General features: G+C 45.9%; 1 protein-coding gene across 2 annotated transcripts in view; it reads right to left on the bottom strand.

The window, feature by feature from the left end:
* The window catches only part of TOX4 (TOX high mobility group box family member 4), a 38,497-nt gene extending 20,537 nt beyond the window's left edge, over positions 1-17,960 (bottom strand). The window contains exons 1-2 of one of the 2 annotated variants that reach the window (XM_032237585.1): positions 17,828-17,960; positions 7,111-7,179 (exon numbers count right to left, since the gene is read on the bottom strand). In XM_032237585.1, coding sequence (XP_032093476.1) covers positions 7,111-7,179; positions 17,828-17,833 — 75 coding nt within the window. In that variant the 5' untranslated portion in view covers positions 17,834-17,960. Of the gene's footprint in view, positions 1-7,110; positions 7,180-12,506; positions 12,628-17,827 lie in introns of those variants that run through there. The other variant, XM_032237586.1, reaches the window with a different exon arrangement.
* Between the last annotated feature and the right edge of the window lie 143 nt (positions 17,961-18,103).

The raw sequence follows: 18,103 nt of genomic DNA, 5'->3' as shown, positions 1-18,103 counted from the left end.
CTAAATTGCTCGTGAAATGAACTCTTGATTCACAGCAGAATCTTGCCTGCATGCTTGCATTTTCTGTTTTATTCGTCTTGTTTTACGACAGTGCGTATAATCAAGACTATGGTTTTCCCAGATGCAATATTTGGCTGTGAAAGTTGGACCATAAGAAAGGCTGAGCGCCAAAGAATTGAGACCTTTGAGCCCTGGTGCTGGAGAAGACTCCTGCAAGTCCCTTGGACTGCAGGGTGATGAAATCGGTCACTCCTAGAGGAGATCAACCCTGCTCTTTAGGAGGCTGGATCCTGAAGATGAGACTCAAATACTTTGGCCAACTAATGAGAAGGAAGGACTCACTGCTGAAGAGCTTAATACTGGGAAAGACTGAGGGCAAAAGAAGAAGGAGACAGAGAATTAGATGGCTGGATGGAGTCATTAAAACAGTAGGCGTGAGCTTACCGTATTTTTCAGAGTATTCTCTCAAAAAAGAGGCTGAAAATCTGGGTGCGTCTTATACATTGAATACTCATTTTTTGCCTCCCGAAACCCCGCCCTTTCACAAAAATGGCACTGCAGAGCCTTTAGGAGCCTTGCAGAGTGCTCCTGGGGGCTGGGGGAGGGCAGAAATGAGCGAAAAATGGACCATTTTTTGCTCAATTTTGCCCTCTCCCAGCCCGCAGGAGCACTCTATAAGCCTCCTAAAAGCTATGCATGCCTCCCCCCATTTTTTTTTTTTTTTTTTGGACAAAAAGCAGGCCATTTTGGTTTTAATTTGCCTCTTCAAAACCTTGGTGCGGCTTATACTCCAAAAAATATGGTAAATGGGACTCCAGAATATAGTAGAGCAGTGTTTCTCAACCTTGGCCACTTGAAGATGTCTGGACTTCAACTCCCAGAATTCCCCAGCCAGCGAATGCTTGCTGGGGAATTCTGGGAGTTGAAGTCCAGACATCTTCAAGTGACCAAGGTTGAGAAACACTGTAGTAGAGGACAAGAAGGCCTGGAGGAACATTGTCCATGGGGTCACAATGGACACGACTTCACGACTAACAACAAATATTAGTAAAATAGGTAAAATGCTAACATTTGAGCAAATATCATATAAAGTCCATCAAGATATAAATTTCTCCAGGGTTCCAACATTCTTTAGAACAATTCAACATTCTTTCAAAATGTTTCTGTTGACTCACTTACAACCCGACTATTGATAAAAACAGTCATTCTATTCTTATCCATCTACCCAGAGTCATTCGCTAGCTAGAAAAACCTGAGGAGTGCTACTGGTTCCTGTAGTCCACAGTTTTTTTCCTCTGGAAACCTGTTCATACTCCCACACCATTCTAAGGGTGTTCATCACAAATTGTATAGCTAAAAGTCTATAGAGATTCTCAGTCATCCAAGTCCGGGACACAGACAAACCTCCAAGTGCTTCAACGACCGTCTAGAAAGGATGCAAATAACCAGCTGTCTACAAGGAATATAAACCTTTCCACTTCCCCCACTATCCTGTCAGAGCTGAAGAAGCTTCTTGGCTGAGAAGTAAAACATCTTCAAAAGACAAAAAACAAGAAAGTCCAGTTGCCTCCTGAAAAAGCACCTGTTGTGGCCTGCCAGTGGCCAGCCGAGCAGATTCGGACAGTGAGGAGGTTGGGGAGGAAGATGGGCCAGGCCTGGAGTCTGGGGAAGGCTTTGATGAGAGCTCTGTGTCAGAGGCAGAGAAGGGGCCAGAGCCTTATGCCAGTTATCAGCTGCCTTCGGAGTCAGACATCAGTGAGGCAGAGAAACAGCTGGAGCCTGTTCCCAGTGTGCGCACGGGCAGAGGTGCCAGACGAAGGGAACAGCTAAAGAACAGGGGTCGACTTGGGAGTAAGACCACAGGTGGACGATGAATGGCCCCTCCCAGAGGAAATAAAAGAGGAGCGAAAGGGAAGTGGAGTTTGCAGGAGACAATTACTTCACTTAATTGGTTCGTGACTCTCCGAGACTCCTTGCCAAGTTTTGCAGATATCGGCCTAGCAGCTCTCCAAGCCAGATAAGGTCTGTGACTGTAAATCCTCCCTTGAAAGACTTTGCTGGATGTGAATGAGAAGAATTCACAGTCAATTAATAAAAGGGGGGTTTGTCGGGACTAGGAGTTTGCTTCATGCTCTTGGGAAGCCTGGGTCAGAATACCACCTTTGGGATAACCATGACCTGGATGACGGAGAATCTCTAAAGATTATGATGTACTATTGTTGTCCTGCAGGAGGGTTGAGGCGTCTGTTGAAGAGAAATCCCCTTTGTTGTGCAACTCGTCTGAAATGCTGGTTGAAGCATAGCTGGGAGCTGAATGGCACATGCTCTTCGACTTATGAAAAGCAGGTCCAGAATTTCTGTGGCTAAGCAAGGCGACGAAGTGAGATTTTGCAAAAAAAAATTTTTTGCCAAGGTTGGTAAGTGAACCATTGTGGCTGTTAAATTAATCATGTGGACGTTAAGCAAATCCAGCATCTCCCCCCTCCCCCCAATTGCTGTTGCTTGTCCAAAGCCAGCTGGGAACATCTCAAAGGACGATTAGGGGATCCCAGGATGCTACACCACGTTATAAATCACATGTGGATTACCAAGTGACCAAATTCTGATCCTCTGATCTGGGGAGAGGGGGATCCAAAGGTGCTTTTTTTCAAAAGGCATTTTGGTTTTGGTTTTTCGCTTCTTATCCAAGAAGCATCCTCAGATTCTGACTACCGTATTTTTCGGAATGTAAGACGCACCAGAGTGTAAGAAGCACCAAGATTATGAAGAGGCAAATTAAAAAAAAAAAGTTTTGCACTCTGCAGACCTCCCAAAAACTATCCGTTTTTCACAAAAACTGGCCCATTTTGTGTCAAAAAAACAGCATGCATAGCCTTTAAGAGGCTTATAGAGTGCTCCTGGGGGGGGGCCTCCAAAATGAGCAAGAAACGACCCATTTTTCATGAAAACAGGCATGTTTTTTGTCAAAAAAGGACATGCATAACCTTTAGGAGGCTTATAGAATGCTCCTGGGGGCTGGAGGGGCAAAAATGAGCAAAAAAACAGCGCATTTTTTGCTCATTTTAGTCCTCCCCAGCCCCCAGGAACACCCTGGAAGCCTCCTAAAGGCTATGCACGGCTACTTCTGCAAAGGGGGTGGGGTTTCAGGAGGCCAAAACTGCTGTATTCAGTGTATAAGACACACCCAGATTTTCACCCTCTTTTTCGAGGGAAAAAGGTGCATCTTATACTCCGAAAAATACAGTAAATGCTAAGGAATTAAAGGATTTCAATCCCTTAAAAAATCTCCAAGGCAAGGACTTGGGGAGAACTGGATCGGATGATCTTCTAACGCAGGGGTCTCGAACCTTGGAAACTTTAAGGCTTGTGAACTTCAACTCCCAGAATTCCAGCTTTGCTTAAAGTTGCCAAGGTTGAAGAGTCCTGTTCTAATGTGCATTGTAACACCATGCTTGGAAATGGGTCATTTCCAAGCTGAGCTGCCAAATATGCACTCACCAATCCTTAAATAACATCATCACTTAAAAGCTGTCAGAGAGCCAATCCAACAGAGGAGACCAAAAGCTGGAGAAGCAAGGAACCAATGAACCAAAATTGTACTACCAGCAACCTGGACCCTGAGCAAACAAAGGAACTGTGCTTTGAACAAGGGGAGAGAGAGAGAGAGAGAGGGACTCCATTGTATGAACCACAGTGGCGCAGTGGTTAGAGTGCAGTACTGCAGGCTACTTCTGCGGACTGCCTGCTGCCTGCAATTTGGCAGTTCAAATCTCATCAGGCTCAAGGTTGACTCAGCCTTCCATCCTTCCGAGGTGGGTTAAATGAGGAACCAGATTGTTGGGGGCAATATGCTGACTCTGTAAACCACTTAGAGAGGGCTGTAAAAGCATTGTGAAGTGGTATATAAGTGTAAATGCTATTGCTATCCTCAGCACAGCCATGGCTTCTCATCTGCTCCTCCATCTAGCCAGGGTCTTTCAGCTTGGAATTTATTTATTGGGGAAACTTTGGTAGTTTTTAACTCTATGGAAATGTCACCCAGGCACCTCTGTGGTGAGTTTATGTTTTATTGGGTCAATGAAAAAAAACAACACACACCCTCCTTCCCCATGTATCAGGAAAGTGTGGTTTTCTAGATTTAGGCCTAGCGCCTGCGTCAAAAAGGGAAGGGAGGTTTTCTGAGTTTTGAATGAAAATACCGTATTTTTCAGAGTATAAGACGCTCCTAGCTTTTGGGGAGGAAAACAAGAAAAAAATGTTATTAAATGTTATTGATGTTTAGCTAGAATAGGCCATAGGAATAGTGTTATTGGGATAATAGAAATAGCAAATGAGATTCCAGTATGTGGTTATGTCTTGAGTTTTGGTATGTTTTATGATGAAGGACGTTTAAACAATTATAGTCAAACAAGGAGGGGGGTAGGATGATGGTAATATGTACAAATATATTTGATTTAAAATACTAGAATTAATATGAATCATGGGTGACTGTGAAAGAAACGCATGAAATTTTTTTGTAACCAACTGATACACTTTCTACAGTATGTAAATAAAGAGGATTTTTTGTGTTGTGTCTGTTTTGAAAAATAAAAATAAAAAAACTTTTAATAAAAAAGAAAAGAAAAAAAATCGGTCTCTGCCTCCCAGCAATTTGCCTCCTTGCAGCAAACAGCCCCTTTCAGTTTCAGCTTCAGCACAGCCTGATTAGCACAAGCAGCTGATTGTTGATTGGACCGGCCTCCCAACAATCAGCTGTTTCAGGCTGCAGGGATTGCCACTGCCTATTGCTGCCTCCGCGCATCCCATTTTCGGCCTCCACATCCCGTTTTTAGCCTCCACACGCTCCATTTTTGGCCTCCACGTGCCGTGTTTTCCAGATTGGAATGGGTGGAAAAATGGGGCACGTGGAAGCCGAAAACAGGGCGCACAGAGGTCAAACATGGGATGCGAAGGCCGAAAATGGAACACGTGAAGGCGGCAATAGGCAATAGTGACAATCTCTACAGCCTGAAACAGCTGATTTTCGGGAGACCAATCCAATCAACAATCAGCTGTTTGTGCTAATCAGGCTGTGCTGAAGCTGAAACAGGCTGTTTGCTGGAAGGAAACAAATTGCTGGGAGGCAGAGGGCAAAGGGTGGGGGATGGTGAGTGGGTGGAGCTACACTCAGTGTATAAGACACACCCAAATTTACACCCTCTTTTAAGGTGGGGAAAATGTGTCTTATACTCCGAAAAATAGGCTTGTGCAGATGAGATTATGAAGGACAAGGTAAAATACTCCGAGGAGCACTTGACTTCATAAACTGGGCCAAACCAGCAATCAGATTCAGTGTCTTTGTGCGGATTGATAAAATGACCGTTCAATTTTTTTAAAAAACACATCTATTTGGGGGAAGGGATCGAGCAGAAGGGTCTTCCCGGGGGCAAGTTACATTCATAAAAACAATACAGCTGATGGCTTCGAACGTCTAGCCTTACAAAACAAGTTAGCTTAAATCAGCAGCCTTCGGGCATCAGGGTGGATTTGATTTAAATTAAGCCAATTGAAATCGAGTTGATTGAAATCACGAGTGAAATTGCTCGTAAAAAAGACTTGATTTCAATCGACTCAATTTAAGTCATCGTTTTTAAAAGAGCAACTGTCCTGCAGCGGCTCCTCCTCTGACCTGCTGTTGACTGAAGTCCCATCCCCTTTAACGGGATGGCTGGTGAGACGGCTGTGACGCAACAAGAGGAGGGACAGGTGACTGGATGCCTGCTAAAGAGCACTGCCATGAAGGATTTGGAATGACAGGCGCTCTTTAATATTATATTTATAAGCTGCTGAGAAGGTTTCACTTTCACTGCTTGCCCTTCCTCCTCACATTTGGTGGCACAGATGCATTTCACTTCAAACCATCATACAGTTTGTAGTCTATGTAGATTTGCAAAATAATGGGATAAGGGAGTATTCCTGAACTTTCTTTTATGATTTGTCTCATGGTTACTGTGAAATTGTGTGAATGCATCAAGGCAGGGGATGTTATCTCAGCTTTGCCGAGCTTGAGTTTCCCCAAAAGGTTTTACATACATACATACATACATACATACATACATACATACATACATACATACATACATACATACGGGTATGGCTAGCTGATAAGGGCTAAATAGCTTGAAATAGATCTATACTAGTCTCCCTTTATTTATTTATCAGCACAAATACTACACAAAATGTAACAAAGGCAACAGTAAAATATTGGGCTTTCTGTCTGGATGGTCTCTTGTGACGAGCCAATGGACAGAGAATGGAAGCAGTTAGCTTCCTCCCATAATTGGGGCATACCAGGGGTTGTGACACTACATACATACATACATACATACATACATACATACATACATACATACATACATATATATACATACATACATACACATATACACACACACACACACACAAACACAAACACAGATATATGTACACATACAGAATATACAGCCTCGTGCTACATTTAACTGAGCTCCCTTTCATGCTGAATAAACTCAATTATTAATGTATCTTAAATCGAAAACTACCTTGTTCCCCCGATATAAGACCTCCCCAGATAATAAGCCTAATCGGGCTTTTGAGCGCATGTGTGTAACACAAGCCCTCCCCGAAAACATTGCGATGAAGCAGCAGCCTTGAGTTGACCATTTGCCGCCTCCAGCAGCCTTGAGTTGAGTTCGCCACCTCCTGCACCTCAAAAATAATAAAACCTCCCCGAAAATCAAGCCAAGTGCTTATTTCGGGGATCAAAAGAAAATAAGACCGTGTCTTATTTTCGGAGAAACACAGTAATCTGCAGATAGATTTTTTTTTACTCCAAAAGCATTTCATGAAAATAAATTTGATAACAAATTTAAAAAATCTGATTTAAATTTTTAAAAATCCAATTTAAATTTTTTTAAAAAATCAGATTTAAAAAAAACCATTGATTTTTTTATCCACCCTGTTCGGCATGCAAATCGTTTTGCAGCAGCATAAATTACAAATAGTCCCTTTGACTCCAAACCCAATCATGCAGCAGAGGCGCCCCCACTGTCCCGCCCCCAGTCCGTGCAAGCAGCCCCGTTGCCATCTCACCTCAGCCCCCGACAGGAAAGGGTGGGTCGTTCCCGTGATAGCCAGGTAATTCTCATTTCCCCCGGGGAACTTAGGAGAGAAAGGAAAACAGCGTCAATCAGTTTCTCTTCCCTTTTTATCTTAAACCAGCAACACAGCAGAAGTGCCCCGGGATAAAACCACAATATTTGCACAGCTAGAAGTTTATGATGCCTTTTGCAGTTGTAGAGCTGTTCTCTCAAACCCATTCATCTCCCCCCGCCCCCCTGCGGCCAGAATATCAATTCTAGGTAAATGTCTAAAGATAACAGCCCAAAATTTAAATGAGCCTCTCCCCGTTTTATGACCTTGCTTGCCACAGTTGTTAAGCGAACCACCACAATTCAGTTAGTAACACGGTTGTTAAGTGAATTTGGCTTCCCCATTGACGTTACTCATCAGAAAGTCACAAAAGGGGATTACGTGATTTCTCCCCCCCAACATGCTGCAACCGACATAAATAAGAGTCCTGTGGCCAGCGTCTGAATGTTGATCCCTAACTTCCACCATGTTTAAGACTTATAGCAATAGCAGTTAGACTTATATACCATTTCATAGGGCTTTCAGCCCTCTCTAAGCGGTTTAGAGTCAGCATATTGCCCCCAACAACAATCCAGGTCCTCATTTTACCTACCTCGGAAGGATGGAAGGCTGAGTCAACCCTGAGCCGGTGAGATTTGAACAGCCGAACTGCAGTCAGCTGAAGTAGCCTGCAGTGCTGCATTTAACCACTGCGCCACTTCAGCTCTTTTAACTTGCGGACTTCAAGTCCCAGAATTTCTCAGCTAGCTGTGCTGGGCTGAGGAATTCTGGGAGTTGAAGTCCGTCCCCCCCCCAAGTCTTAACGTTGCCAAATTTGGAGACTCTCGCACTAAGAGAGACAAAGCCAACCACCGGATATTAGGTTGAGCCACCCTGTGGCTCGCTTGACTTTGGCAAAACGCAAGAACTGGCTGGCATTGGTCTAAAAGTCTGGTTTAGCGTGACTGACCAGCCTACCCAACTCTGACCTATTCAACAAACCAGGTTTAACGATGTGATGACAACGTGAGGTAGAAAACAGCCAGGGAGTGACATAGGAGACATAGGAGCATAAAATAACTTTTAATGACCCCATAATCCCTTGCGGCGTGGAGTCTGGGCAGCTCAAGGTGCTGAGTGTTTATTGGCTGGACGCCTTTCCTGTTGCTAATGCAGAACTTTGTTCATCATGTATATTCTCATTGTGCCGAGACAGAGAAATATCTTCCTAGAAACGAAGTCACAGCCTCCTGATTGGGAGGCAGGAGCTCCACCTCTACGCCACCACACCACTCATGAGCATTGACAATTGAACATGAAACAAATAGTCTGAAGGTTGAATCATGGCATGTAAAGATTCCCCTCACATATATGTGCTAGTCATTCCCAACTCTAGGGGGCGGTGCTCATCTCCGTTTCAAAGCCAAAGAGCCAGCGTTGTCCGAAGCATGACTAAATGCCGAAGGTGCACAGAGCACTGTTACCTTCCCACCAAAGGTGGTTCCTATTTTTCTACTTGCATTTTTCACGTGCTTTCGAACTGCTAGGTTGGCAGAAGCTGGGCTGAGTAATGGGAACTCACTGTTATGTGGCGCTAGGGATTCGAACCGCCAAACTGCCGACCTTTCTAATTGACCAGCTCCGCGTCTTGGCCACTGAGCCACCGTGTGACACTGAATCAGGGCAACTGGACCCAAATTGGTCCAGCTGCCATGATTCCACCTTCAAAGACCTCTGAAGGTTGTCTGGAGGATGACGGAGAATCTTCATGGGAAATGATACTCTTTGGTTTAAGTTGCTGTCTTTGAACCGTTTGGAAAGTAGGAGTCATGAAGGACCATAGAGCAGATTCTCTACTCACAGTCTGGCTGGGTCAGCTTCACATACAAATGCTGTCCAGAAGGACTTTCTCTTGGAAAGTTTGACTTGGCCAGGAAGGACTTTATAATGCATGGACATTTTGTGGAGGTAGAGGACAGCGTGACCCAACAAATGCACACACAACAAAAGCACGCCGACAAAAGCGCGGCGAGAAAACCACATCATAAACGTGCCCACAACAACGCGCCAACAAAACCGCGCCCACAAAAGGGCGATTTCAGTTAAGGTAAGGGTTAGGGGTTCAGGGTTAGGTTTAGGGATTTCAGTTAAGGTAAGGGTTAGGTTTAGGGATTTCAGTTAAGGTAAGGGTTAGGTTCAGGGTTAGGTTTAGAACTCGCGGTTATTACTTGTTTGTTGAAGGCGCGCTTTTGTCGGCGCACTTCTGCGCTCATTCGTTGGCGCGATTTAGAACTCGCGGTTTTCTCACCACGGTTTTGTCGGTCGCACTTTTGTCGAGCACGCATTTGTCGGTGAACCAGAGGACAGGTAGCCCCAATTTTTTTTTCAGGAGGCAACTGGACTTATTTTATTTCCTTTTGAAGACGTTTTGCTTCTCATCTAAGAAGCTCCTTCAGCTCAAGACAGGATGGTGGGGAAGGGAATGATTGATCCTCCTTGCAGACAGCTGGTCATTTGCATGCTTTTTAGAGGGTTGTTGAAGCACTTGAGGGTTTATCTGTGTCCTCGGGAATCATCCGAGTGGCACTCCTGGACCCCGTAGTCTGCAATTCCCAGAGGAATTTCTTGGATGGGAAGCAAAACGTCTTCAAAAGAAAAAAAAACAGAAAGTTCACTTGCCTCTTGAAAAAAAAACATCTTTGGGACTCCAAGTGGCCTCAACGACTCTCTAAAAAGGATGCAAATGACCAGCTGTCTGCAAGGAGTATTCAGAGCAGAGGAAGCTTCTAGGATGAGAAGCGAAATGTCTTCCGAAGAAAACAAGAAAGTCCAGTTGCCTCCTGAAAAAAGCACCTTTGGGGACAAGAACCTGGATGACCGAGAATGACTGAGGATCTCTACAGCGGTGTTTCTCAACCTTGGCAACTTGAAGATGTCTGGACATCTTCAAGTTGCCAAAGTTGAGAAACACTGCTCTACAGGCTTTTTAAGAGAACAGGTCTATCATCTTTACAGCACTTGTTCATTTCCGCAGGAAGCATCAACGAAGCCACCATTCCAGGAATCCAAAGCATAGGATCACCAGCCAATTGGGAGGGGGGGGAGAGCAAACAGCTGCTGAATTGAATGAATGAATATGAAGCTTGCTATAGTGTTTTCACTGCTAACATCTGCAGTCCGAGCAGTTTTTCAAAACCCAACAGCAGAGATATTGGAGGGGTGGGGGGGGATTCAGAAAAGGCAGCAACGGGATGAAACCTCCCCTTTTGAACCGCCACTGCCGCATCATCTCATATATTCCTTCAGCAGGCTGCCCGTCTTCCAGAAAACCTGCTGAGTCTGCTTACTTCAAAAGACCTGGAGCTGAACACAGCAGCCCCTCAGCGTGCAGTTCGGAAGTTTCAAAACCACTGCAGGAAAAGAGAGGAGAGGAGAAGAGGAGAGAGGAGGAGTGGGGAAGATAAGGAAAATAGAAAAGGAGAGGAGAGGAGAGAGAAGAGGGGAGGAGGGGAAGAGGAGAGGGGAATATAAGAAAAATAGAAAATGAGGGGAGGGGAGAGAGAGAGGAGAGAGGGAACGGGAAGAGGAGAGGGGAAGATAAAGAAAATAGAAAATAGAAAATGAGGAGAGGGGAAGAAGGAAAATAGAAAATGAGGAGAGGAGAGGGGAAGAGGAGAGGGGAAGATAAGGAAAATAGAAAATAAGGAGAGGAAAGAGAGGACAGGGGAAGAGGAGAGGAGAAGAAGGAAAATAGAAAGAAAATGAGGAGAGGGAAGATAAGGAAAACAGAAAATGAGGAGGGGAGGGGAGAGAGGAGGGAAGGGGAAGAAGGAAAATAGAAAATGTGGAGAGGAGAGAGGAAGTGGGGAGGGGAGGGGAAGAAAGAAAATAGAAAGAAAGTGAGGAGAGGGAAGATAAGGAAAACAGAAAATGAGGAGGGGAGGAGAGGAGAGGAGAGGGGAAGAAGGAAAATAGGAGAGGAAGAAGGAAAATAGAAAATGAAGAGAGGATAGGGGAAGAGGGGAGGGGAGGGGAAGAAGGAAAATAGAAAGAAAATGAGGACAGGAACGAGAGGAGAGGGGAGAAGATAAGGAAAATAGAAAATGAAGAGAAGAGAGGGAAGGAAGAGGAGGGGAGGGGGAAAGATAAGGAAAATAAAAAATAAGGAGAGGAGAGGGTGTGGAAAGGCAGAGCAGGTAAGGGTTTAACTGTGAGCCCTCTTGCCTATCAGCAATGTTCAGATGCCTTTTGAGGTTTGACATGTTTTTGTTCCTGAAATTCTTCACATGTCATCAAAGGGAGCTGCTCAATTTTCAAGTGATTAAATAAATGACCATTTATCTTATCTGGGCAACGCCAACCTGTATTTATTATGCCGTTCAGAAGTATTCTACCGCAGGCTTGGGTATTTTACAGCCTCGAGTCACATTCCGGCCCTTTGGCTGCTCCTGTCTGTCCCACTGTGGATTGATTTTACTTTGAGGGCGAGTGTTTTTGTTTCTTCTTTTCAATTTCTCTGCCTGCATGCCTCTGCGCTTTCACAGTCCTCTTAGTTCAGCCCTCAAGAACAGGACCAGTTTCTCATGTGGTTCCTTGGGGAAATCAATTGCCCGTCCTTGTTCTTTTGCCATGGGTCTCAACCATAGCAAGTTCCAGATGTATGAATGTCAACTAGAATAGCATTATTCGAATAAGAGAGTTGGAAGGGACCTTGGAGGTCTTCTAATCTAACTCCGTTCAGGCAGGAAACCCTCCATACCATTTCAGGCAAATGGTTGTCCAATCTCCTCTTAAAGACTTCCAGCGTTGCGGCATTCACAACTTCTGGAGGCAAGCTGTTCCACTGATTAATTGTTTTAACTGTCAGGAAATTTCTCCTTTGTTCTACCTTGTTTCTTCCCTCGATTAGTTTCCACCCATTGTTTCTTGTCCTGCCCTCAGGTGCTTTGGAGAATTGCTTAACTCCCTCTTCTTTGTGACAGTCCCTGAGATATCGGACCCTGCTATCATGTCTCCCATGCCTGATCATAGTCCTTCTTTTCATTAAACTAGACATACCCAGTTCCTGTAACCGTTCTTCATATGTTTTAGCCTCCAATCCCCTAATCACCTATGTTGCTCTTCTCTGCACTCTTTCTAGAGTCTCCATATCTTTTCTACATCGTGGCGACCAAAACTGAATGCAGTATTCCAAGTGTGGCCTTACCAAGGCATTATAAAGTGTTATCAACACTTCATGTGATCTTGATTCTATCCCTCTGTTTATGCAGCCCAGAACTGTGTCGGCTTTTTTGGCAGCTGCTGCACATTGCTATCATGTCTCCCCTAGTCCTTCTTTTCATCAAACTTAGACATACCCAATTCCAGCAACCGTTCGTCAACTAGAGAGTGAAGTTCATACAACTCCAAGTTCCCAAGGTTGAGAAATACTGTTCCACAATAGCATGAATTGTGCTCCGTGCAGTAAGGCATTCCATTTTAGCCCCGCTTCACGGAAGATCATAGATGTGGAAGGGTTCAAAGTACACTGGGGCTCATAACTCCTCCCCCTCAGAAAAAGGTGACACATAAGAAATTCAAGATCAGGACTCTGGGACAAATATAGAACAAAAGGCTACCGCACATTACAGGACAATGAGTAATGAAACATTCCGTTGCGAGTCTGTAGAAGTGTGGATTAACATAAACCACAGAGATTTCCCACATACAGAGCTGAGTGCTGTCCATCTTAATTTCAGGGAGTAAAAAGATCTCTGAACAAAATCCATCCAGCTTCTCTTGTCAAGTGGGAAAGTTTAAAGGCATAAGCACAATATATCCAATGTTCTATCAACTTGCAGCTCCGGAGCTGCATGTGGCTCTTTCAGCCCTCTGCTGCTGCTCCCTGTCGCTCCACAATTGATAGGGCTTTCAGTTAGAACAGGTAGAGGAAAAAGGACGCCGCACTAGGAGGAGACTATGGTGGGGGAAGTCAGCTCCAGATTTTGAACAGGGGGCTTCCGATTAGGACCATTGTGGCTCTTTTGAATGTTTAAGGTTGCCAACCCCTGTTCTATCTAAACACCCAATAACCCTGGAAGCATTATTGCAGCAGGAATAGAAAATTGGATCGTGGTTTTTATGAAATGCGGAAAGAACTGAAGAAAGGATCGCAGATGTTTTCATACGGAAAGGGTGAGCTCCTTCTTAACCATAGTCAGAAAATTCCACATGAATTTCAACCTAATTCCATGGTAGCCTAAAAAGTTTATAAATAGCTCTAGCAAGGGGAGTCCCAGCATATGATTAAGCTATGCTTGGTTCCTGAACATTTTATTCTTATTCTGTGAATCAATAAGGTAAAGGTTCCCCTCACACATATGTGCTAATCATTCCCGACTCTAGGGGGCAGTGCTCATCTCCGTTTCAAAGCCGAAGAGCCAGCGCTGTCCGAAGATGTCTCTGTGATCATGTGGCCGGCATGACTAAACGCCGAAGGTGCACGGAACGCTGTTAATTTCCCACCAAAGGTGGTCCCTATTTTTCTATTTGCATTTTGTACGTTGCTTTCGAATTGCTAGGTTGGCAGAAGCTGGGACAAGTCAGGGGAGCTCACTCCGTTACACGGCACTAGGGATTCCAACTGCTGAACTGCCGACCTTCTGATCGACAAGCTCAGCGTCTTAGCCACTGAGCCATCCGATCCCTTTCCGTAATGGTTATCCTCCCATAATACTGTATAAGATGGCTTCACTCCCACAGCATATGATTAAGCTGTGCTTGATTCCAGAACATGTTATTCTTATTCTGAGAATCATTATCATGTTTCCCCGAAATTACGACATGTCCTGATAATAAGGCCATGCCACATTTTTCTGGTGGGCAAAAATATAAGCCCGGCCCGCAAATAAGCCCCCTGAACAACCCCCCACCTCTGGCCAGGCAGAGTACCGCTTACCAACCTAGCGATATCCAAAAAGGTGCCAAGCCGCGGGAACCGGGGGGAGGCAAAGGTGATCGCATTGCTTAGTGCTTTCGGGATACCGCTAGGTTTGTGAGCGGCTCTGTGCCCAACTGAAGAGGGGGGTTATCGGGTGGCTGCTCTCTTGCGAGCGGGCTCCCAAGAGCCGGGCACAGCCTCATGGGCGAATGGCTGTGTTGCGCTGTCACAGCAGTGCAGCACAGCAACCATGAAGCAACCACACTCATGTGCAGCCACTCAGCAAACCCCCTTTCCAGCCGGGCACAGCGCCATTCACTGACCTATGGCTCAGGGCACCTCCGCTGCCACGCTTTTTTTGCGGCTTCCAAACTGAGTCTTCCGGCAGTGGCTGCTCTGGGTGTACGCCCTATGGTAGTATGTTCTGCGGCAGCTGGCCCACAACCATAGAGCGTATGCCCAGAGCGGCCCCTGCTGGAAGACTCACTTTGGAAGCCGCAAAAAAAGCCATGTGGCGGCGTCGGTGGTGCCCTGGCTCTGTGGAGAGAGCTGGGCCATGCATCGTGAGGCTGGCAGGCGCGTCAGTGAGAGTGGAACAGCCGCTCATTGCAACCCCCCCTCCAGCCATGCAGAGTGCCATTTTCAAGGTGCCAAGCCGCGGGAGTCGGCGAACAGGCGCTCACGCGGCTCGGCGATACCCCTGGGTCAGTGAATGGTGCTGTGCCCGGCTGGATAGGCGGTTTGCTGGGTGGCTGTGCATGAGTGTGGTCATTTCATGGCTGTTGTGTTGCACTGCTGCGACAGCGCAACACAGCCATTCGCCCATGAGGCTGTGCCTGGCTTTTTGGGAGCCCGCTCGCAAGAGAGCAGCCGCCCAGCAACCCCAAAACAATAAACCCTCCCTTCATCATAAGGCCGAAGCCATATTTTGTGTGTAAAAAGAAAATAAGATGTCTTATTTTCTGGGAAACACAGTACATCACATATTTTTCATGCTAATCCCATCACATTTTTCAGGATAAACTATTTTATTTCCCCCTCAATTATCTTTTGCCACTTTATGTCTATGCCTCTAATCTATGCTCCTTTGATCCAATATAGTTCTTTTTCCACTATTATCTTAGAGCAGGGGTCATCAACCTTAAAACACTCAAGGTCATAACCGGAAGCCCCCCGTTCAATTCTGAAGCCGACCGAAAGTCTGGTTCTCCCACTATAGTGTCTCCTCCTAGTGCGGCATCCTTTTTCCTCTATCTGGACTAACCAAAAGTACTATCAACTGTGAAGCCGACTAGCAACAGGGAGCCGCAGCAGAGGGATGAAAGAGTCACATGCGGCTCCAGAGCTGAATGTGGCTCTTTAATCCCTCTGCTGCAGCTCCCTGTTGCCGGTTGGCTCCACACTTAAGAGGAATCATATCTCATTCCTGCCCTAGTGTTTTCTACCCCCAATGAAGGTCACATCAAGGAAGCATAAGGATGGCATTATCCTCCCAGAACTAATACTGGTAGTCCTCGACTTACAACAGTTCGTTTAGTTCAGAGTTCTATCAGTGCTGAAAAAAAGTGACGTTTTTCACACTTAATGACCTTTGCAGCATCCCCGTGGTCATGGGGTCGAAATCCAGATGCTTGGCAACTGGCTTATGTTTATCATGGTTGTAGCATCCTGGGGTTATGGGATTCCCTTGTGTGACCTTCTGACAAGCAAAGTCAATGGGAAAGCCAGACTTACTTAACAACACTGTTACTAATTTAAAAACTTCAGTGATTTGCTTAACAAATGTGGCAAGAAAGTTCGTAAAATGGCACAATTCACTTAACAATTGCCTTACAAGTTTTGAGCTCAAGGGTGGTCGTAAGTTGAGGACTATCTGTACTTTGTTATTTTAGCCTTCAAAATGCGACATACCTAGAGAAAGGAAGTGAAGGCTATGAGAGAGATGAACAACGGTGTGCAGCAAGGCACTCCACCATAACTGTGGGGGACTGTTGCCTTCCACATCACCCCAATAAGAGAATAACAGAAGGGACCTTGGAGGTCTTCTAGTCCAACCTCCTGCTCCGGCAGGAAGCCCTATACCATTTCAGACAAATATTCTAGTTTGTCTGACATGGTGAACTCTAATATATTAGAAGACCTCCACTCTTTTATTGATAGATAGATAGATAGATAGATAGATAGATAGATAGATAGATAGATAGATAGATAGATAGATTAGAGTGGAGGTCTTCTAATATATATATTAGGGTTCACTGTTTTAGTTTAGTTAGACAGAGACAGACAGACACATACTGTAGATAGATAAGATGGATGGATGATGGCTAGATAGGCAGAACGATCAGTGATAGTGAACCTATGGCACACGTGCCTGAAGTGGAACATGGAGCCATGTCGCCTGGCACATGCGGCCACGCCCGTTCCTCTCCCGGGTTTAGGGTGTGCATGTGCATGCGATGATTGGCTGGCCTTCGTGCATGCGGCAGTGCCGGAAACTGGAAGAGCTGGTCTTCCGTTTTCCGGTCTGAGCATGCGCAGCCAGCCAGCTGATCGTCATGCACACATGCATGCCAGTAACTGGAAGATTAGCCGGCGTGCTAGAACCAGAAGTTCATTTTTCGGCGCATGCATGCCCCCTGGGGAGCTCCTCTTCCGGGTTGTGGCCCCGACGAGCGTGCACACATACACGCTCCCCTTTTTTGCCATCACTGACATAGATGATAAATACCATAGATGGATGATGGATAGATAGATAGAAACAGACAGATGACAGATACAGAGATGGATGGATGGATGGATGGATGGATGGATGGATATAAACAAATTACAGAAAATGACAGAAGTACAGAGATGGATGGATCTGTCAAACAGTTGACAGATAGACAAGACAGATGACAGACAGACGGATAGATGTATAGATACAAACAGATGACAGATAGATGGATAGATGGACGGATGGATACAAACAGATGATAGACAGATAGATATACAGACAGATAGATATACAGACAGACGTATAGATGGATAGATACAACAGATTTCGGATAGACGGACAGACAGACAGATGGATGGTTGGATGGACGGACGGATACAAACAGATGCCAGAGATAGATATACAGACAGACAGATAGATGGATGGATAGATACAGAAAGATGACAGCTAGATACAGGCAGACAGATGGGATGGATAGATACAGATGACAGAAAGATAGACAGAGATAGATGAGAGACAGAAAGACAGACAGATGATAGAGACTGACAGACAAATGACAGATAGGCAGACAGACAGATATAAACAGATGAGATAGACAGACAGACAGATGATAGACAGACAGCTGAGAGAGATAGACAGACAGACAAATGACAGATAGATAGACAGACAGACGATCTATTGACACGGTAAACTCTAGTAACATATAAATGCACACACGGCCTCGACGGGCACGTGTTCGTACATATGCTCAAGGGAAGAGCAAAACCCCTTTCCTTCCCCCCTCCCTCCCTCCCCAACGGCTCCTGCCAATCCATCCGTCTCGAGAAGCCCACCTGCCCGGATGGGGCCCGAGGAAGCGGGCTGAGGACCACCCTGGCAGTTGTAAAGGGAGAAGGGAAGGTCGGGAAAGGGCTGAAAAGAGCACGAGGGGAACAAGCCCTCCCCCGCCCTCCCACTACCCCCACCACGCCCGGCCCTCCTCCTCCTCCGCAGCCACAGCCTCTCCCCTCCCCGTGGCAGACAGGCGGTTCAAACTCGCCCCTCACCTCCATGGCCGCCGGTTCGGAGCCGCGACGAAGAGGGGGGGAGACCCCTTACCAGACTCTCCCCCTCCCCCTGCTTTCTTCCTCCAGGCTCAGACCGGAACCGGAACGGAGGCCGCCCACCAAAGGCGACGGCGGGGGACGCGTCACTTCCGCCCCACGTTGCCTTTCTCCCCTCCTTACTCTATGATCAGGGAAGCAAGCCTCGGGTCGAGAGAAAGGCGGGTTGGGTTTCTTTCCCTCAGCCCCCTCCTCTTTCCCTCCCCACAGCTTTTTAAT

Source organism: Thamnophis elegans, chromosome Z (assembly GCF_009769535.1).
Source record: "Thamnophis elegans isolate rThaEle1 chromosome Z, rThaEle1.pri, whole genome shotgun sequence".
Taxonomy (NCBI): Eukaryota; Metazoa; Chordata; class Lepidosauria; order Squamata; family Colubridae; genus Thamnophis; species Thamnophis elegans.
The sequence above is the reverse complement of the archived record's forward strand: the minus strand, read 5'-3'. Positions and strand labels throughout refer to the sequence as shown.